At 43.1% G+C, this 22,920-nt stretch overlaps 1 protein-coding gene across 1 annotated transcript in view; it reads left to right on the plus strand.

The window, feature by feature from the left end:
• The window catches only part of LOC143935274 (arf-GAP with SH3 domain, ANK repeat and PH domain-containing protein 1-like), a gene marked incomplete in the record, with an annotated part of 307,045 nt that extends 293,873 nt beyond the window's left edge, over window positions 1-13,172 (plus strand). Inside the window, 2 exon segments of the mRNA XM_077459017.1 lie at window positions 204-326; window positions 5,878-13,172. Of these exon segments, the coding sequence (XP_077315143.1) occupies window positions 204-326; window positions 5,878-5,952 (198 nt within the window).
• Between the last annotated feature and the right edge of the window lie 9,748 nt (window positions 13,173-22,920).

The raw sequence follows: 22,920 nt of genomic DNA on the forward strand, positions 1-22,920 counted from the left end.
GCCTGAAAAATACTACCTAACAAGTTCTAGAACCTCCAAAAATAGTTCCTTCCTTACCTTAGGTATTCTACATTTTGAGGTATCCAAGCTTTGCAATAGGGACCTGAATGCATCAAATGCTCCAACAGCAAAGAGCATCCACAGACACAACCCAATGTCTAAATATCTTTTTCTTGCTCCTCTTTTTTTTTTTTTTTGTAAAGAGTAAACCAAGGCTCAGACGGGTGAAGGCTTTGTTTGACTGCACAGCCGATAGAGAAGATGAGCTCACATTTAGCACAGGAGAAATTATTGTAATCACAGAAGAGGAGGACGACAACTGGTGGGTGAGTAGCTAAGCATAACTTTCTCGGATAACTCATTGTATAAGCGCCTTCAAACAGTATAGTCACATATAGCAAAATGGCTTGACAGTTGGCTCCAGCATAGTAACGTTTGACATTAAATGGGGCCCCTATGGTAAGTACAGCCTTGTAGGTTCGGTTTAGGCTTTAGAGGTTAAAATTGATCAAAACCTTAACCTTTAATTTGCTAAAGCACATCCTAAATCATTACCTTGTCTTTGTTTTGTTTTTAAAACCTACTTTCCATCCCAGCGTGGCTAATTTCATTCAGCCTCTTTTAGACACTTGCTGAATTCATGCACCCTCTCCAAAGTCAGCTGCTTATCACTGCTCTGGACCAGCATCTTTATAGTGACAACAGTGGCCGGACCTGTGCAATGTGTGTTGGGGTGGCCAGTTGTAGTCTCTCTCAGAATCTCTTGTGACAGTGCATGGGAAAAAAAATTACTTTTGAAATAATTTAGTGATTGTTTTTTTTTTTTTTTTTTTTTTATTGAAAAAGCCAACTTTATTGAGGTACGAATGCTTGGTACATAAATTGACGGAGGCCAACATGGCCAAAACGATAGCACATATATAGATACATTACAGTAACCGTGTAGCATAAAACAAACTACCCACAAGAGGTAGAGCCATCACATAGTACATATGTATGTATAAAAAGAGACAAAGGAAAGGGGGAGAGAGGGAGGGGAGAGGAGAAAAAAAAAAAAAAAGGGAGAGGGAAAGGAGAAGATGAAGGGTGAGTATATCAAGTACACGTTTCACCATCTGCCAACCATCTACCCCAGACCTTTTCGTATTTAGGTGAACACCCCCTATGCACATAAATCAGCTTCTTATATGGAAGAGTATCATTTACCTCTTTTTTCCAACACTGGATTGTGGGGGGCAGGGCCTGCATCCACCTTCTAGCCACCGCTTTCCTTGCCAGGAATAGGGTCTCATGCAAAAAGGTGCGAAGAGATTTATCAGCTTCTAAGCTAGGCATCAGACCGAGCAGGCACATTTTGGGGTCTAGGGTAGCAGGTGAACCCATCTGGTCGTGCAGGAATCGTATCACTTGCATCCAGTATGCTTGAATAGTGGGACAGGTCCATAGAAGGTGATAAAGGGAGCCCGGGGTATGACCACATTGACGGCATCCCGGATTGTACATGGGCTTGAAACGTGCTATATTCTGGGGAGTTAGATATGTCCTGTGTATGATATACAGCTGCGTGAGGCGATCTGACAGCCGGGGGGATACATATTTCACATCCCCCAGAATGTCATCCCAATCCTCATCCGCAATAAGCCCAACGTCCACCTCCCATCTGGTCTTCGCAGCATAAGCCAAGGCCATGACACCAGGGAGACGGATAGCGGAGTACAAGGTGGAGATTAATTTAGCTGGCTCAGTACCCGTAACTGTATCTACTATAGAGGGGACTGCCAAGGATGGGTTAGAGCTAATAAATTGGGTTTGTATGGCATGGCGGAGCTGCAGGTATCTAAAAAGGAGATGGTTAGGGAGGGAAAATTCGTCCTTGAGCATTTGAAACGTTTTTATTCCCATATTAGTCATGACCTGATAAATATATAAGATCCCGTGGCGTATCCACACCACAGGATCTGGAATGGACAGCAGTTCAGGTAGGTGCATGTTGAACCAGAGAGGCGTGTGGGAGTGGACCCGTGGGATCCCAAGTTTTTTCAGTGCCACCCCCCATACCCTCCGGTGATGTGTCAGCATGTCTGCGTTATGACGGGGGGAGCAACCCGTCAAGGGGGCCCTGAGGACTGCCTGAAGGGGGGTGTGGGCTGGATTGTCAGGATGCCCACAGATTAGTGCCTGATATCGTAGTAGTTCGCTTTTATCAAAATAATAAAAATGGGATAATTGTGAGGCAAGATAGTACTCCTGAAAGTCTGGAAGAGCAGCTCCTCCCAGCGTCGCCGGGTTTTTCAGGAGCTTCCAGGATAATTTATGTCTGCTGTGCCCCCATATAAATGAGTTAAGAATAGACTCAATCGTTTTGAAAAATTTTTGTGGTATATATAGGGGGGCATGCCACACAAGATAGAGTATCTTTGGTAAAAGTATCATTTTAACCAAATGAATGCGTCCCATAACCCCCAGCGGTAGTCTGGCCCAATTCTGTGTCTTAGTCTTGATCAGGGTACATAGGAGTTCAATGTTAAGGAGTGTGTAGTCTGTGAGTGATCTGGTCACCTGCACCCCGAGGTACTTAATCGAGGAGACCCTTGGGAGACTCAGAGGTGGAGACGTGAACGGAGGGGGAAAATGGTCAATGGGAAGGATCTGAGATTTGGACCAGTTAATACGCAAACCCGAATGGCCACCGATACATTCTATAGAATGAAGGGCAGCGCACAGGGAAGGACCCGAGTCTGCCAGGTACAGGAGGGTATCATCGGCATACAGCCCGATCTTCTCTTCCAGGTTACCAATCTTAAGGCCACGGATATTAGCATCTGCCCGAATCATGATGGCCAACGGCTCCACCGCCAGTGCATACAGCATAGGGAAAAGAGGACAGCCCTGTCGGGTCCCCCTCTCAAGGGGAAATTGGTCCGATAACCAACCATTCACAAACACCCTGGCCTTGGGGGATTGGTATAGGAGTTGAACCCAACGAATAAAATTGGGGCCAAATCCAAATCTCGAAAGGCACTCCCATAAGTAGTTCCACTCCACAGAGTCGAAGGCCTTAGCGGCATCCAGAGCCACCACGACCCTCGACCCGATGTCATCGTGGGATCCCTGAATATTCATAAATAGACGACGAATGTTCATTGCTGTATTTTTCCCTGGCATAAAGCCTGTCTGATCTGGGTGGACTAGGGACAGAATGACTTGGTTGAGGCGGGAGGCTAGGATCTTAGCTAATATCTTAATATCAACTTGGAGCAGGGAGATAGGTCTATACGATTCTGGGTATTTAGGGTCCTTGCCAGGCTTGGGGATTACTACAATTTGGGCCTCTCTCATAGAGGGGGGTAGGGTACCTGTATCAAACATAAATTTGTATAAGTCATAAAGTTTAGGGATAAGGATTTCAGAGTAAGTGGCGTAGAATTCAAGTGGTAAGCCATCTAATCCTGGGGCCTTGGACGCTGCCAGGCAGGAGATAGCCACAGAGATATCTTCTATAGTAATAGGGGCTTCTAACAGTTCAAGCTGTTCATCAGCCAGTCTGGGAAATGCAACTCCCGCCAGGTAGTCCCTGGTGTCTTGGGGAGAGTGGGTGACCCGGGAGGTGTAAAGTGCACGGTAGAACTTCCCAAATTCCTCCGCCACTAGTTGCGGATCGGTGATATCGTTCCCCCGCGGATCTAACAACGACACTACCACAGGGGGATGCGCATCCAGATGGGCCAGGTATGCAAGTAGTTTGCCTGATCGCTCACCGTACTCAAACACCCTCTGTCTACAAAAGAAGATGCGCTGCTTAGCTTTCTCAATGTGCAACTGGGAAACCTGTCGCGTCTGTATCCTAAGATTATTGGCTGTGCTGGGCGAAGGGTCCCGATGGAACGCCTCCTCCAGCACCTGTAGATGTTCCGCAGCCTGTTGCAGAATAAGTTTAGATGACCTTTTGACTCTATTGATGCGCGTGGAAAGGAGGGAGCGGGCATGCAGTTTAAACATCTCCCAGACCGTGTCATAAGCAGCTGAGTGCCCGTTAGCCGTGAAGTAATATTGTAGTTCAGTGGGGATGTCTTCCTGGTCCCTCAGGGCCGTCAGCCAAAACGGGTTGAGCCGCCAAGGCGGAGCAGGTGAGACGCTCAGGAGCTGGAGCGCAATCCAGTATGGAGTGTGATCCGAAAGTATTCTCGGAGCAAAGCCCACATCCCCTAGTTTCGGTGTTAGGGACCTTGAAATTAAAATAAAATCTATACGCGACATAGTGTTGTGACTGGCCGAGAAGCATGAGAAGGCTTTAGCGTGTGGGTGTCTGTGGCGCCAAGTGTCAACAATAGCAAAGCCAGTCAGCATGCGGTATAGCCTAGTGTGGGCTGGCGAGTCAGAGGGAGGGTCTGGTGCACCCATACGGTCCAGGGCAGGAGTGAGAGTCATATTAAAGTCTCCCATCCACACCGCTGGTACGGAGGGATATTGAGTCATAAAGGCAAGACCCTCACTAATGACAAGTGAATTGTATGGGGGGGGGACATAGCAAGCTAGTATCAGGATGGGGGATCCATTAACGGTGGCGTGTATAAACACATATCTGCCCTGAGTGATTGGTTTTTAGAACAATTTTAAAGCGGAGTTCCAGGCTTTTTTCAGGTTATTAAAAGTCAGCAGCTACAAAAAGTATAGCTGATGACTTTTAATAAACAGACACTTACCTGTCCCACGGCCCAGGGGGGACTGTGCCTAGCCTGTGTTTTACTAAACTGTGGGAGATGCTTTTACTAGGGGAAGGCATGCTTTGCAGAGACACAGAATCCATGCCTTCCCTCCTGTCAGAATGGCGATGTGTCTTGTTTACATAGGCAGACCGCTGTTCTATCATTGGTGGGTGCTGGCAGACATAGAGTCCACGGTACCTGCTGCTGGGCTCCCGCTGTGTGTGATCACAGCAAGCCAGCGGCGCTGCACGTGCCCCCCCCCCCCCCCCCCAAAAAAAAAATTGCTTTAGGGCAAACCTGAAGTTGTTAAGAATTAGGTGTTTAGGTTAGTTTAAGTATTGCAGTTTACATTTCAGGGTTATATTGAAGGTTGGGCAGCACAGTGGTGTAGTGGTTACCACACCTAGCAGCAAAAAGGGTCGCTGGTTTGAATCCCGACCATGACACCATCTGCCTGGAGTTTGCATGTTCTCCCTGTGCCTGCGTGGGTTTCCTCTGGGTATTCCGGTTTCCTCTAACACTCTAAAGACATGCTGGTAGGTTAATCGGACACTGTCTAAAATTGGCCCTAGTATATGTATGAATGTGAGTTGGGGACCTTGGCTTGTAAGCTCCTTGAGAGTAGAGACTGATGTGAATGCACAATGTATATGTAAAGCGCTGCGTAAATTGACAGCGCTATATCGGTACCTGAATTAAAAGGCTAAAGCGGAACTGAAGGGTTAATACTCGCCTGTCCAACCGTCCTTCCCCAGCGCCAGCCTTTTCTTCTGAGTGCCTGTCTTTGGGCCTCTTCATTGCCTGGCGTGGGATGAAGTCACTCCTGCACATGCTCAGAAGGGACGTCATTCCTGCACTCAGAGACCAGTCTGATGCTGTAAGCTGAGCTGCACGTGTTTACAGCTTACAGAGCTGGAGAAAACGGTGAGCAGGCAGGTAGGGGCATTTATTGATCCTTCTGCAATAAAAGCCTGTCTGCTCGCAGTTTGTTACAGAAAAACTTTAGTTCTGCTATAAATATTAGGAGGAGGTAAACGGCTTCTCTTTTTCTCTGTATGTTTGCCAGTGGAATCAATACAGATGCCAGCGAATGCACCCTGCATTGGAGGATTAATGAGGAAGTGTGCTTGTAGTGAATTTCCTAACTCATACTTTCTTTTCTCTTCTCTAGAATGGCTACATCGATGGTCAGTTGCATAGAAGAGGAGTTTTCCCAGCATCCTTTGTGCACATTTTAACTGATTAGTAAGCACAATCTCAAGGACGGGACATGAGCCAAAATAAGACAAAACCAGAGGTTGGGGTCGTCCGATAAAAAGTTCTGATTTGGTTGTATATAATGTTGGCCTTTGTATGGACCACGCCTTGGCCTGGTAAATGCAAGAGCAGATGGCAGAAATATGGCAAAAGGACCAATTCCAACTGCTTAGACTGTGCTGGTCAATGGCCTTCTTAATAAACAAGGGACCACACCTTCATCACCAAATCTGTGACTCTCCAAACCATGTAATGTGAGAGATAAAAGAGGTTAATAGACATGCATTTTATGCTTGTGCTGTGCCTTGTAATGCATATAGCTTTGTGTCATTTTTACAGATATAATCCTAATAATGTGTCAGCTTAGCTGCAAAAGTACAATCCATACAGCACACAACTTGGGGCAGTTGTGTCCACAATAACAGCAGGAAAACAAATGAAAGGCACTGCTTGGGTAAAAAGGTCTACATTTTATGGACATGGCACGTCCACATTTCTGAAATTGTGTTCAGCGGAACAAAAAAGTAGATGTCCACCCTAAACCTGAAATCCATGCATCTATAGACATCCACGATCTAACAATAACCCACTTAGCCCTGTAAAGAAGAAATCCTTATACATACCTTTTTTGAAGCTGGTCCGACCCAATCTCCAGCGGTGGAAGCTGTGCAGAGGGTACAGCCAACAACGGCTGTGAAATGAATGGGAAGTGACGTCACGCATAGAGTTACTATAGGGCTTCCGTTGTCGGCTGTGTCCTCTGCACCCGCCTACGCAAAGAAGCCACGGTTGACAGCTCAGCCTGGGATCGGGTCGAATCGACTTAAAAAAAAAAAGGTATGTATACTGATTTTATTTTTTTACAGGATTAGATAGGTTAGTGTTAGATTGTGGATGTCTATAGATGCAGGGATTTTAGTTTTAGGGTGGACTTCTAATTTAAGTGAGATTTCCTTGAAGAAATCCTTCTATGGAGAACTAAAACTTCACAGATATTGGAAACTGCGCCATAAAGTAAATGACTGTTACAGCTGGAAAAGAGCATATCACATTGACGGGTGACAATGCTGCTATGCAGTTTCTTTGCAGAATGAACTGTGTTGTCACCTTGTTACAGGAAGTGTAAAATAACAGATCTACTGGCGGGATTGTCAGGAAATAAAACAAGGTTACTAAAAGAATTCAAAAAAACATTCTACTAACGCTAGTGACAGACTGCCCCATACACAGTATATCATTTTAGATTTTGACAATAATTCCACTGCAAAAGAATCTTGTACCAAGAGGAATATGGAGGGTGTCATTCTTCACCTCTTTCCTAAATTGACATTTGTTTGGCTGTTTTTTCTTTCAATACTCTTAAAACTTACCTACAACAAGCTTGCATCAAGTCAAGTTGCAATGAAGTCAAAACTCCCAATCTGTCTAATTTTAGATGGGTAAGAATATTAAAGTTAGCTTGGCACAACAGCCAGAGAACTACATTTTTTTAAAAAGGAGAGGTCAGCATTGGCAGCACACATCCCCACTTTTGTTAAGGTAAAGGATAAGTTCACCTTTTGGAATGTAATCCATCTGTATTTAGGGGGGAACATGCAACATGTTCCAGCAGCTGCAACTTCTCCCCCTCCCTCCCCAGTGACGGCGGGCGGGTATCTTTTCCACGCTCCTACTGTCACTGTTTGGAAATATTGTGACCGTGCGGGACTCCGCCCGCCAAAGTAATTTATTTACAGCCCACTGTGAATGAGAAACTACAAGTCCTGAAGCCTTTGTGTCTGTCAGCTTGTCGTTTCAATTAACTACCATAGCGCCCTCGTAGTTCATTTATTCTTCCTGTCAATGTGTATCTGTCTGCCGGTATGAAGTGCAAGCAGAAAGATACACTGAGAAGTGTGCAGGAGTACTGCATGGCACCCGCAATCTGCTCATCACAGGTGAAATACTTTACAGGCTCCATGTAAAAATAAATAAAACATGCAAAAAGATGTGCATTTATTTATTCATTTTTTAAAAGGTGAACTTATCCTTTAAAGCAGGGGTCTCCAAACTTTCTACACAAAGGGCCAGTTTACTGTCCTTCCAGCTTCAGGGGTGACCAGTGGGAGTAGAAAATGCTCCTGCATCAGCGGGAGTAAACAATGCCCCATCATTGGTTTTAGTGGAAGGAATAGTGCCCCAATGTTGGTTTCAGTGGGAATAATAGTGCCCCATTGTTGATATCAGTGGGAGGAATAGCACCCCAACATTGGTGTCAATGGGGCATAAGTGTGCCCCATCATTAGTGTCAGTTGTGGATGGAATAGGGTCCCAAGGGCCAAATAGAGGCAAGAAAAGGGCCACATCTGGTCCCAGGGCCGCAGTTTTGAGACCACTGCTTTAAAGGAACATGTCAGGAAATTATCATTTAACTGCCAGCGACTTTTTTCTTTCGAGCAATATACTTGTATGATATAACTTGTTGACATTGTTATCAGTTTTACACATGAACAAGCAAATTGTTAAAGAACAATACTTTGCCCTCCGTCTTGATGAATGATCAGACTTGTTACTGGTAGACTTTCCCATATGTTGTTTGAGGCTGAAAACAATAAATTCGAACAAGTCTACCCAACTGTTCATCCGATAATGGTGCTCTGTCTGATCTTCGCATGCATATACACAAATCAGTCATTGGAAAAGGTTAGGATTGTAAATAATATGATCCATCCCCTGGCATCTCTTATAACGTAACCTGTTCTCTAGGAGGTGAACCAACATGTCTGATATCGGTGTATTCTTTCCATAATCTGCTGTGTTACCACCTCCTCCTGCCAGCCCCTTGATACCCCAGCTGACTTCAAAGCACAATGGAGCACTGTTAGAGCTTGCTCCCATCATTCCACACTGCCCTCCCCCCCCCAAAAAAATAGAGTGGGGAAGGGTTAGAACCCATGTCAAGTTTTTACTGCTATCTGGAGCACATTTAGAAATCTACCTTCACTTCCTCTCCTGCTGAAAACATTTTCTTTTTAATTCTTTATGGCTCTGCGTTTTACAAACATTATGCTAAACTCAAAGCACAATAACAGTTGCGACAAGCCAAAAACTAATTTTATAAAAAAAAAAACACAAAGAACAAAGGCTGAGCAAAACAAGTAAAAATGTAAGAGAAAATACTATTCTACTTGAGTCACATAATGAAAATATTTAACCAGACGGGAAGCTAAGGTAACTCTCCAACAGCCACACAGACACAAATAAAAATGTTTTTGCTTCTCGTCCATAGGAAACACAGAAAGTATTTTACCTTCACATTATGCTGCTGCCTCAACCTGGGGATCTGGCTGGACTGACTGTGTCAGGATAGCCTGGAAGTGACTTTCAGGCACCATGTAGGGGGATTTCTAGACTCCATTGTGTTGAACGTAAGCCATGGATTGTTTTCCAGGTGCTGAGTTGCTGGCCTTGCCTTAGCACTTGTCTTGTCTCTAAAAACTCGCTTAAAGGATAAGTTCACCTTTCAAAAAAATAAATAAATGCACATATATTGGCAGGAAAAAAAATGTCCCTTTATTACTTTTTACTTCTGGAGCCTGGAAAGCATTGCACCTTTGATCTGTGGTTTAGGGGTGCAATGGTCAGCCATCTGCACACAAGCCCGGCAGCTTTCTGTCCATACCTTCATATGGCCTGTCTGTTGAAAGCTGCAGGGCTTGTAAATGAACAATGAGAGTGCTCATCAGCTCCCTCACAGTTCATTCAGCACTACAAGCCATCAGCTGTGGTGGCTGACGATAGTTCTAGTTCATACATTCACAGAAATGACATTACCATGTGGGCGAAGCCCAACACGACCATGGATTTTTAAAATTGTGACAGCAGGTGCTGGAAGAAGATCCCCCACCCGCTGTCATACTGATAGGGGGTGAGGGGGAACTGGGGGCAGGAGCTGGAATATGTTACATGTTCCACCCTAAATATGGGTGTAACATGTTCCCAAAGGTGAACTTCGTCTTTAATAGGCCAGTTGGACGAGGCACCTAAAAGGTACCTCAATTATTCCCAATTCCCGCTGGCTTGGCAGTGGAAGGGGTTAATGATGTGTGACTGAGCGCAGATGTCATTCAATGTCTGGAGTGTCATGTGCATGATCTGCATTCTCATTCCTGCTATAGAGCACCATGGAAGCATTATTTCTATATAGAAGCTGCTGTTCCTGCTTGAAAAGAGTCATGTGTAACCTTAGTCCGTTCTTGCTGCATACCTACAATGACTTTGGTCACCTCCCGCACCTGCTGTATCTTATTTGCTTGTGGCCCTATCGGTCTCCAAGCCATCGGCCACAGAGACTTGAATTTTGAGTTGCTCCAGTCTTTGACAGATGAGCTTAAACCTGAGGAGTTTCAGTATACTTATATATTGCTTTCAAACAAAAGAAGACCTTTTTAGCTCTTATTGATGCATGCAACACCACTCTGAAACTAGAGGGTGGGCCTGTAGCTTCTACCTTTGCTGTTTCCAGGCTTGGGTCATTTTAAACTCTTAAGACCCAAAGACTTTCCTTCTGCACCCGCTTTTCCAAGTATTGAAACATCCTGACAGTTTTCTTGTTTGCCAGTGCCTAATCCTCCTCTAGGTGGCAGTATAATCCTGAAGGTTAAATACTTACTGTGTCCCTCAATAGACTCCAAAAAAAGGTTTTACAGTGAGTACAAAAAATCCTGTTTTTTTTTCCATCCTTCCCTCTCAGCTGCATCTTTAACAGGAGATCTGCTTAAAAGACTAGTTCATCCAAAAGCTATATTTTAGTTATAGGCAAAGCCTGGTAGACTAGGTCAGCTCTTAGCTTTGTATAAGTAATGGAAACTCCGAGAGCTATCTCCCTGTCGTACTTTTTCTTTCTGTTCCTGTCCACCTGAGAGTGTGGGAAAATGGCGTTCACCCAATACCCAAAATACCAAACGCAACCCATTCTTTTAAAATCCATCCAATGTAATCCCTCTTATAATTCCTTCTCCCTTCGGATCGCTTTTCACAGGGGCAGCAATAATAGCCACACATGTGAACAAGCCCTTAAACATAAGAACTTTGATACAATATTTTTTAAAGGGTAACTAACCGTACAGGACTTAGTTGTATTTTGTTGTTATGTTTTTAAACAAATTATTACAACGAAGTATATAATTTTATATGACAGGAAACTTAATTTTAAATGTCTGGTTATATTTTTTTCCAGTGCCAAATAATTGAATGGTGAATTTGCACAAACCCAGAAAATAAGTTTTGGGTGAATTTGGGCATGCTGCATCACAAACTAACTTCTTAAATCTCAGATGAGTTTTCTTCATCTGGGTTTCCAGCCACGTCCACTTAAAGTGGACCTGAACTCCAAAAATGAAGATTTGCTCTTATGAGCATCTAGAAATGTTTTCTGTGCCTAAGCAATACAGCTTGAAGAGTACAGGTCCTTGTATAATGCACCTATTTCAAGCAAGGTTCCAGTCTCCCTGTTCCATAATATAAAATATCTATAAAATATATCGGGAAAAGTCAGACTCCATATATAGTAGGTGGAAAGTTTTGGATCCTGATACCAATGGAGTCCTCAAGAAGAAAAAAAAAATGATAGGTGATTAAAACGGAATCCGGAGATTTGGTTATATATAATATGGCACACTTGCCAGTATTCCCAGTGCACACCCATGAACAAACTAAATGACACTCCAGACCAGCCATTCTGGGGTTCCTCCAGAGGTTGCTAGGGGTTCCTTGAGCTGTGGCTGATGAACCACCTATTTGATAATGCCTATAGAGTTCAAAGTTCAGGACCACTTGACAAAGACAGCAGCATGACACCAAATTTCTTTTTAGCTGTCTTTGAGGGTGGCATTCTAAACACCACTTTATGGGGGACATTCTTCCTATTGACCACTAATATAAGGAGAATTGTTCCTATTGAGCCCTGATGATTTGGTTTTAGTAAGGGTTCCTCAAGACATGAAAATTATTTTTGGGGTTCCTCCAGGGTTAAAAGGTTGAGAAAGCCTGCTCCAGACCATTTAGTTTCGACACAGGTGCTAATATGACTGATAAATGACCAAATTCTGTTTAGTTTAAGTAAAGGAGTCCAACTCCAGCCACAAACTTTTTATTTTTACGTTTTGGATGGGGGAAAGGCTTAGAACTTTGACTGTTTTTTTGCTACTGTCCATATCCTCATTGGCAAGCTTGCCTTCCACGTCCTGTCCTGGTTGCATGGTTGCATCCCCATTGGCAAGATTGCCATCCACTTTCTGTCCTGATTGCATTTCCATTGGCTAAACTGCCATCCACTTCCTGTACTGGTTGTGTCCCTATTGGCAAGATTGCTGCCCATTCCTGTCTTGGTTGCATCCCCATTAGCAAGATTGGCATAAACTTCCTGTAGTGTTTGCAGCCCCATTGACAATATTGCTGTCCGCTTCCTGTCCTGGTTGCATCCTCATTGGCAAGATTGACATACTTTTCCTGTCCTGGTTGCTTCCTCATTGGCAAGATTGACATCCTTTTCCTGTCCTGGTTGCATCCCCATTAGCAAGATTGTCATCCACTTCCTGTCCCGCTTGCATCCCCATTGGTAAGATTGCCATCCACTTCCAGTACTGGTTGCATCCCCATTGGCAAGATTGCCATCCATCCCTGTCTTGGTTGCATCCCCATTGGCAAGATTGCCATCCTTCCCCTGTCCTGGTTGCATCCTCATTGGCAAAATTGCCATCCACTTCCTGTCCTGGTTACATCCCCATTGGCGATATTGCCGTCTACTTCCTGACCTGGTTGTATCCCCATTGGCAAGATTGCCATCTACTTACTGTCGTAATGGCATCCTGTCTCATGGGGTGTCAACAGGAAAACTCCACAGGGAGAACAAAGATCAATATAAAAACATGGTGAAGGCTCTAACCCTTTACCTTCAGCTGGAGGTGGGCTTTACTCTTCCTTGTCCCAAAAATGTTTCATAATTTGTGGAACAGAATACCATATGAAACATTTTAGTTCTGTGTTCTAAGATGATGAAAGTTCAACAAAACTGTGATGCCCCTTTTTCTGCTGTGCCCTGTACTTGCTGTACATAGAATCGTATAAATAATAATAGTTCAGGTAATATATATATCTCTATTTATGCAAAAATGTTTAACTTGCCAAGAAAAAAATAAATAAAAATATACTAATGATTGTATCAACAAATGTGTTTTTTTTTTTCCTAAGGAAAGTTTTATTGCAACTAGATTACCACCTTGTATCTTGGAGAGAAATTATTCTATATTTGCAATGTGTTGTAAAGTTTATTTTAATGTGATTCTCCATTCTAAGCTGCTTTCTATCTGTTATTTCAGAAACATTTTTAATCTAGAGATTAAAAGTGATCTCTCCATGTGGAGATTTGTATATCGGACATTGCAATCAGCATGTTTGCTGAACAAATACAGATAACAGGAATAAACACCCAGGGAGTACGTTGATCTCAATACAGGTATATTACAGAGCTCTGGACAAAACTTGCCTTAAAATGAGTTTCACCACATACTAAGCTACTTAGCAGGAAACTCATAATGTGTGTGTAGCCCTCTTTTGGGATCAGGTAATAGGGGGAATAAGAGAAATGGCCCTTTTTAAACAGAATATTGTGCTAAACCTGTCTAAATCAGAGGACCAGAACCTTTGCTAAATGGAAGAGTGGAATTAATAATAAAGTTGGCAGCGCCTCCACCCAGGACAGGCCTCTGTGAATGTAGAGGATTCCCTTCATAGGCAATTAGCCAGTAATCTAATCAAAGTAATTGGGAGGAGAGGAACTACTGCAACCAGCACATAACATGAAGCATAGGTATATAGGTGAACACCAGTACAGAAATAATACAAGCTTTATGTAACAAGAGATTAATACAGTACATACTGTACATCCAATGTACAAACCGGTATTATCAGCAAAGGGCCCGATAGGAGTCTTGGTGGAATGGTGCACACACACTTACCGGGCACTTTATTGGGTACACCTGTTCAATTGCTTGGTAACACAAATTGCTAATCAACCAATCACATGGCAGCAACTCAATGCATTTAGGCATCTAGACGTGGTAAAGTCGACTTCCTGAATTTCAAACCGAGCAGCAGGATGGGGAAGAAAGGGGATTTAAGTGACTTTGAACGTGGAATGGTTGTTGGTGCCAGACGGGCTGGTCTGAGTATTTTGAAAACGACTGATCTACTGGGATTTTCACACACAACCATCTCTAGGGTTTACAGAAAATGGTCCAAAAAAGAGAAAATATCCAGCGGCAGTTGTGTGGACAAAAATGTCTCGTTGATGTCAGAGGAGAATGGGTCTGACTGGTTCGAGATGATAGGCAACAGTAATTGAAATAACCACTCGTTACAGCCAAGGTATGCAGAATACAATCTCTGAATGCTCAACACATTGAACCTTGAAGCAGGTGGGTTACAGCAGCAGAAGACCACATCCATGGAATGCCATTTCCATGAAGGGGTGTACTTGGTCAGCAGTAATGTTCAGGTAGGTGGTACTTGTCAAACTAACACACACATGAATGGCAGTACTCAAGGTATCTCAGCAGAACATTGCCCAAACCATCACACTGCCTCTGCCGGCTTGCTTTCTTCCTATAGTGCATCCTGGTGCCATCTCTTTCCCAGATAAGTGACACACACCCGGCCATCCACATGATGTAAAAGAAAATGTGATTCATCAGACCAGGCCACCTTCTTCCCTTGCTCTGTAGTCCAGTTCTGATGCTCACATGCCCATTGTAGGTGCTTTTGGCTGTGGACACGGGTCAGCATGGGCACCCAGACCAGTCTGCAGCTACACAGCCCCATACACAAAAAACGTATTTTCATTTTTTTCTGCTTTCAACGCATCAACTTCATGGACAAAATGTTTACGTGATGCCATAGGAAATCCTTCACTAAATTTCTATAGAAAAGTTCGCACTGGAGCTGATACTTTGGGTCACTCGCCAGTGATATGAAAACTTGTCTTTCTTGTATTGAGAGACATCATTTTGCCCCTGTACAAATCATTAGTAAGACCTCATCTGGAATATTTAGTTCAGTTCTTGGCACCAGTTCATGAAAAAGATTAAAATAAAACCTGGAAAAGGCAAAGAGAAGGGTTACCAAACTGATAAGAGGCATGGAGGAAAGATTAGAGGAACTGAATCTATTCTCTCTTGAGAAGAGGAGAATAAGGGGGGATATGATCAACATGTTCAAATACATAAGTGGTCCATATAGTGAACTTGGTGTTGAGTTAAGCTCATCACAGAGGACAAGGGGGCATTCTCTACGTCTGGAAGAAGAGATTTCATCTCCAAGTACGGAAAGGTTTTTTTCACAGTAACAACTGTGAAAATGTGGAATAGACTCCCTCGAGAGGTGTTTCTGGCCAGCTCAGTCCAATGTTTTAAGAAAGGCCTGTATTCTTTCCTTAAGGTACATAATATAACTGGATACTAATAATTATAGGTAAAGTTGATCCAGGGAACATGGGCTTCCGCAGAACTTTTTTCATGGGGAGGCATCATTTTAGGGTCACCCATGCACCAGCCCTTTTCGACAATGTCATTATCACATTATCACGGTCAGAGACTGCAGACGTAGTACAGTCCCTAGGATAAGTAATGGATAATGACCAACAGGCCCTCTTACCAGATCCAGCGAAACTGCAGCAGTGATCCCTCCGGCTGGACGATTGATCACTCTGGGTCCCCCGGGGGCGACTCTGGTCAGTAGTGTAGCATGTCTGGTCTCTCTGGCTTCCGCCTAGCACACTCCTAATTCTTTGTCCTGTAGTGCTCTCTCCCTCAGCTTTTTTCCAGGCTGCAGTCTCTCAATCTCTCTCTTGATCGATCTGTAGCCTCCTCCCTGTGGAAAATGGGGCTGCCAATTTTGGGACTACATGATGTTCTCCTCTCCTAGTCTCCTTTGATTAGCCCTCGGTTATGGCCAATAGGGAAGGAACGGAGAGGGCAGGAAGCCCTGATAGCGACGCAACTGTGTTGAATTTAAGATCTGATCCTCAATTCGGGGGGGGGGGGCACTTGACCCCCCTTGCCCCTACCTGTGGATGCCCATGCCAGGGAATATCCGATTGCCTCTCTGGGAATCAGGAAGGATTTTTTCCCCCCTTTTGGAGCAAATTGGATCATGCATTATTGTTTTTTTTTTTTTGCCTATCTTTGGATCAACTGTGGGTATAGGATTGTGTAAAAACATTTATTTTTTTCCTTCTTTTGGTTGAACCGGATGTACTATAGCACACCATGATGCACAGATGTGAATGTTCCGTGTGCTGCCAAAAGTAGTGCAGATAAGTTTTTTTTGTGCATTGAGGCTCGTTAATTATTTATTTCAAATCTAGGGCAGGGGTTTTCAACCCTATTGAGAAGAGGGCTAAATATATTCTTCCAAAACACCTGCGTGGAGAACAGCGGGAGAAAAAAATAGTACTAGTATACTCACAATAAAATTATGGGAATACAAAGTTTGATATTCTGGAAGGACGTGGATGAGGCTGGGTGTCATTGTGGGGAGATGAAGGTTCTGTGGAGGCTTCGGGGACTCTGCAACAGACCTGGCCCTGTAAGCTAGGGGGTCATTTGGGGGATTGGCAGACACTGTGTGGACTGAAAGCTTTTTTTGGGGGGGGGGGGGGGACATGAAAGGTTAAGGGGCACAAAGGGCCACCATGGTAAGTTGGGTGACACTTTGGGAGCTGGGAGGCACTGTGTGAGGTTAGGGGATCTGCAACTAGCTGTATTCCCGGAAAGATTGAAGCCACCCAGGGGTTGAAAATCGCCGGTCGCACAGTATTTGCGCAGTTGTCTTACAAGCGCAACTTTTTTTAATTAAAAAATAAGACAGTTAGCCCAATTTTTTTTATGTTATGAAAGATAATGTTACGCCAAGTAAATTGATACCCAACATGTCATGCTTCAAAATTGCGCCCGCTCGTAGAATGGCGACAAACTTTGACCCTTAAAAATTTCCATGTGCGACGTTTAAAAATCTCTACAGGTTACCAGTAATGAGTTACAGAGGAGGTATTTTGCTAGAAGTATTTGTCTCGCTCTAACGATCGCAGCGATGCCTCATATGTGATGCGTTCGCTTCTGCGCACAAGCTCGGCAGGACGGGGCACTTTCAATCAATTTTATTTTTTTCTTATTTATTATATGTTTATTTTTACACTGTCCTTTTAAAAAAAAAAAAAATGTTTTTGGTCACTTTTATTCCTATTTCAAGGAATGTAACCATCCCGTTTAATAGAACAAAAGCATGACAGGACCTCCTAAATGTGAGATTTGGGGTCAAAAAGATATGTAATTTTTTTCCCCACAAATAAAGCTTTCTTTTGGTGGTATTTGATCACCTCAGTGTTTCTTATTCTTTGCGTTATAACCAAAAAATAAGACCGACAATTTTGAAAAAAACAATATTTTTTACTTTCTGCTATAAAACATATAAAATAAATCTAATTTCTCCATCAGTTTAGATGAATATGTATTTTGCTTCATATTTTTGATTTAAAAAAAATAAAAAATCCCAATAAGTGTATATTGATTGGTGTGCGCAAAAGTTATAGTGCCCGAGTGTCTGTTACGCTCTCTTTCACGCTGCCCAAAGCCGGCACTAACAATCCCCCCGCATACAGATGGAAGAGGAGAGAGGGCTCGATCTGCTCCTCTTCCACCCACCCCTACACCTCTGTGTCTGCCCACACTCCTCAGAAAAGGAAGGTTGGGGCCAGAAATGTAAAGTCCAGCAGCCTCAGATACATCTGGATGAGAGGTGCTGACTGCAAAAGGGGTGAGTGAGCTCACCATCCATCATTAATCCTTCTCTCTCCTGCCTCTTGAGTGAGTACACTAAGGTAAATCAGGGTTCTCAGAGCACACATCACTTTAGAGTTCCCCTTTACAGAAGAGGCCACAGTGTTCCCCCTTACATGAGCGTCCTCTCCATTCTCAGTGTTTCCCCTTAAATCAGGGTTCCCAGAGCATCCCTTTACATCAGAGTCCCCCCTTACAGCAAAAGGGAACTCTGCGTATTCAATTGTAAAAAGGGAACTTTGTAGACTGATATAAAGGCGGACTCTTGTGATTAAATTCATATGATTAGAAATGTTATTTAATTGCAAAATATATGTATAGTTTATACTGTAAAACAAAATGCTGTGTGCTGCGTTCACGTTTGACTTGAAGAAAAATTTGCAACCCTAGATCCTCCGCTGTCAGGCACTGGGGTGCCGCTTCCCGGGTCTGGGGATTTGAATTCCTCCTGGCTTTTTCTCCTCTCCTCTCCTCGCAGCGCTGACAGATTCTGATTGGTGAGCGCAGTCCATGTGAGAGGTACGGAGAGCGGGGAATCACGGGGCACTGGTACAGGGGATGCGGGGGGGTCAAGTGTAAGGTCACCTTACAGATTTTCTGTAAAAGTGAACTTTACACTTTAAAGTCCGAATCTGTCTGCATACTAAACCATCAGTTCCAGACTTCGAAAAAACATGCAGTATGCGACAGGCTCGTAAAGGCCCATACACACGATCCGAATATTGTACGACAGATTGTACAACCTTTTTCGCTTAATAGTCGCAAGTAGAAATTGAAATAGGAAAATACAGTCAAGAAAATTCTTGTATGTCAGGAAAAAAAACTGGAAGTGATGTCATGTGTTGTAATGTATTATGTAACTATACTGACTAAACGAAAATCATATGATCTGGAATCATATAAGGAAAATTTTTGTGCATGTCCGATCAAATAATATCGGATGACATATATATGTGTATATGTATATATATATATATATATTAGGGCTGTGGAAATTAAAGATTAATTCCTTGATTAATCGATTCATTTTTTTGATCAATCAAAATTCTTTTGATCGGTACTCGCCTCTCCGCCGGTTTCTGGGTCCTCAGGGAGTTCCGTCGGAGATCTGGTGACGTCATGGACATCGACGTCACTGGACTCCTCCCCCCTTCCCCAAGTGCCTCTGTCTGTTAACGAAGGGGGGAGTAGTCCGGAGACATAGAAGTTCTGATTGAACGCAACACGTACGGGGGGGTAGCTACGCATGGCGTCACCCGTTGTTGCCCTACGGAACTAACACGATTGTCGGCTTTACATGCTGTGTTTTTATCATCTTTATGTGAGTAGTTTGTGTTTGAACACAAAAATGAAATCTTATACTTAAGCGGTGAGCACTTAGATCTTTTCTTTCTACCCATGACCTGGCGTCCTTGCTGAGATCTAAGGAGATGTGAGAGAAGTTTATGGTCCGTGTTAACCCTTTTGATACCCGCTTGCATGACCACCTGTTTGCACAGGGGTCCATGCCATAAGGTGAGAGTGATTAGTTAGACCGGAGGTGGAGGGATTGTCACGCTACTGTGGGAAAAAAAAACCTACTTACGTCAGTGCTACAGTTTGAATTTAAAACGTATTTGTGTGAACTGTGAAGTTAAGTCCTGGATTGTGGAAACATAAGAGGGACAAAAACTAACTAGTGTCGAGTGATTGTATATAGTGTATACCACATTTACCACTGACTAATGCAGAGTTGCAATGCAAGGAGATCAGCTAAAAGTAGTTGGCTCTGTATGTGCGTTATAATTAATTGAAATTAGTCGATTGATCGATTTTAAAAAAAATTGATCGGACACAAAAATTTTAATCAGTAACAGCCTATATATATATATATAAGAAGCCTTTACTGTGTACACAGAGAGAGCGCACAATGGTGGTTGGCAGCTTTCAAGGTTTAGGCTCCATGCACACTGAAATTCAAAAAAGCTATTTCTGGATGCCAGATTGCTGGCACAAAACGCTGGTTTAAAAACCTGCTTTTAACAGCGTTTTATACTAGCGTTTATGAGCGTTTATGAGCGTTTTACAGCGTTAGCGTTAATGGACGTTTTTTATAAAAATACACAGAGGACACTCCAAAAATCCCACAATGCATTGAAAAATAGAATGCCGAACACTAATGAACGAGCGTTTATGAGCGTTTACAAGCGTTTATGAGCGTTTATCGGCGTTTGTCGTTTTTTGGCGCTGAAAAACTGCACTTTGAACGCGAATTTCTGGCGTTCAGAAAAAAGCCCATAAACTCCACCGCTCATTAAAGCTGAAAAACTTCCATGTGTGCATGGACACATAGGCTAACATAGAGTGGAGTTTATGGGCTTTTACAAAAAACGCCCAAACTCCAATAAACTGCAGTTTATCAGCTTCAGTGTGCATGGAGCCTTATTCTAAGAATTTTGTGCAGCTACTGTAATAGATAAGTGTAGATCTCGTGTCATTTGCCTAAACAATACAGTTCTATGCCTAACAAGGTCATAGCTTGCTATGCGCCTAGAAATAATGTTATCTGCATTTTTCTCATGAGAACACAGCTCAAGCAAAAAAACGTTTTAAAGCAGAACTTCAGTTTTTTTTTTTTCAACTTTGCATCTATTAAACCTTCTGCTCTTGTTGTTTTAAACATTATTTTTTTCTGCCAGTAAATACCTTATACAGCCCGCTTCCTGATTGTCTGGTAAAAAAAAAGCCTAGGCTTATGACGTCATGCACAGCTCTCTCTTGTGACAGTTTGCCGGGAAGGGGGATGAGTCATAAGAGGGCCAAAGAGAGCTGCAGGTGTGTGTCTGTGTAAATCCAGGTAGTGAACAGGCAGCAGGTTCAGCTGCCCACAGTTAAAATGGTTGCAGCCAGACTCAGTGGAAGGAGATTTCTGGAGTGTATTTGGCAAGTACAGAATCACAGTATATATATAAAATAATATGCAAAGTGGTCGGAGGGAAGCTTCAGAATGGCAAAGATGTTTATATTACAAATTATGTGAGAAGACTGCAGTTCCTCTTTGAACAAGAACCCTACGGGAATAACATAAAAAAAATATGGAATCTCTAAAGCATAATTCTCATCGAGGCCAACTTGCTCAGTGTACTGCTGTATGAAACGGAAGAGGTTAAAGGCAACAGAAAGTATTTCTGTATTTAATATGGTCAGGAAACAAAAAAAACACCGTAGCTTCTGCCTTTCCTACTACAAAAACAGACCTGAAACACAGGAGAGATCAGATTAGATGTACAGCAGAGTAACTCCAAAAGGACCCCCCAAGCAGACATGGCGCTTCCTTCCTTAGCTTGTAGGGGTTTCCTCCAAATATATAGTACCAAGCTGTCTCATTAAAAAAAAAAACAGTGTCATGCATGCACCCTGTATGAAATGTTTACTTTAATATTAAACATTTATTTAAAGATAAAAAGCTGAAAGGCCTCAGTTTAAAACGCTTTAATTGTTCAAAAAATAAAATAGTCCAAAAATCATTGTGCTTTTACTTTAGGCTGGGCACTAATGTCTGGTATTATTAGTTAGTTTCCTGCATGGCACAATAACCTGCCAATTGCTCACTTCCCAATTTTTTTTTTTTTTACCTTTTGTTGTCTACATTGCTCCAGTCCAGCATCCTGAGTGCCAACGATGGACAATGCCAGCACAATGTATGTCGGCAAAAATGAATTGCATTCCCCACCAGGGGGACTTGACAGAACTACAATGCAGGAGATCGTTTGGAAGTCAGTTGTCGCTCTGTAACAGAGAGAGTGCCTGAACTAGGATCTTCATGGCAGGATCACAAGGTATTTTTTTTTTTAAAGAAAGCTGCTGATGTAAACAAGAAAATATCTATGAAATATTAACATGTTCAAGCTTATATAAGATTTTAGGCTGGGTTCACACTAGTGCGAATCTGAATCGCACAGCGGGAGGTTGTGACCAGCTCTCAAATTCAGCCAAAAATGTGGACCTGAAACCGTGAATGAGGACGCACCAGACTGTGAGCCGTTGTGTGCTCATAGGTGAACCCAGCCTTTGTGGTTACATATATTGTATGTGGTTTGCAACTATTTTCATTTTTTTTTCTCCTTTTTCCGACCATGTTATCAATTTAAAAGCTTATCAGACACATACGGACCATTGTCTAATATATTTTTTCATAACCAGGGTTCCTTCAGGAAGAAAGGAACACCTACAGGTTAATGCCCTTTTTAGCGATTTGTAAGGGAGTATTTTTTTCCACTGAACACCAATGTAAGAAGCATTCTTTCCATTGACCACTAATGTAAGGAAATGAGCCTTTCTTTCAAGACCAACAGTGTAAGGAGCCTTTCTTCCAATGACCGCCAACGTAAGTTGGTCCTCCTCCCGCTAGCCACCAAACTACAGGCTCCTTTCTCCACTGACCACCAATATAACGGATCCTGTCTTTTACGAACAATGTAAAGGGGTCTTTCTTCCAATGTCCTTCAATGTAAGGTGGCCCTTCTCCCACTGTCCAACAATCTACAAGGCGCCATCTCTACTAGACACCAATGTAAGGGGACACTTCACTGACTAGTGACCACTAATATAAAGGTACTTTCCACTGACTCTCATGCAAACAATAGAATTTTCGGCCACTGGCCACCAATCTACAGGGTCCTTTCTCCACTGACCACCAATGTAATGGATCCCTTCTTTTGCGAACAACAATGTGTAGTACCCTCCTAGACTGGGAGGCTAGGAAAATTCAGTGTTTGGCTTGCTATGTAGCCAGAGGAGCAGGATTTGATTGGATAAATTTGTGGTTTCTCAGGTGGTGATTTTTTTCCCCATCTCTGTTGAGAATCTTCTAGAGTTTAGGGAGGGAAATTCAAATCTGTCACCCGAATATACACTACCCTCTGGCCAATCCCTGGGCGGTGTGCCCAGTAGGTGATCAAAGAGGGAGTTAAAAGGCTGGAACCTGTTCAGACTTGTTCTTCCCTGAGGGGAATTGGAGCCATGTGCTTCATGGGGCTGTTTGCCCAGCAGCTTTCTATGGACAAACTGCTGGACTACTTTCCCTTGGATGGAGTACACTTGTT

The sequence above is a fragment of the Lithobates pipiens genome, unplaced genomic scaffold (genome assembly GCF_037356315.1).
Source record: "Lithobates pipiens isolate NorthernLeopardFrog02 unplaced genomic scaffold, aLitPip1_a1.2 Scaffold_28, whole genome shotgun sequence".
Lineage (NCBI taxonomy): Eukaryota > Metazoa > Chordata > Amphibia > Anura > Ranidae > Lithobates > Lithobates pipiens.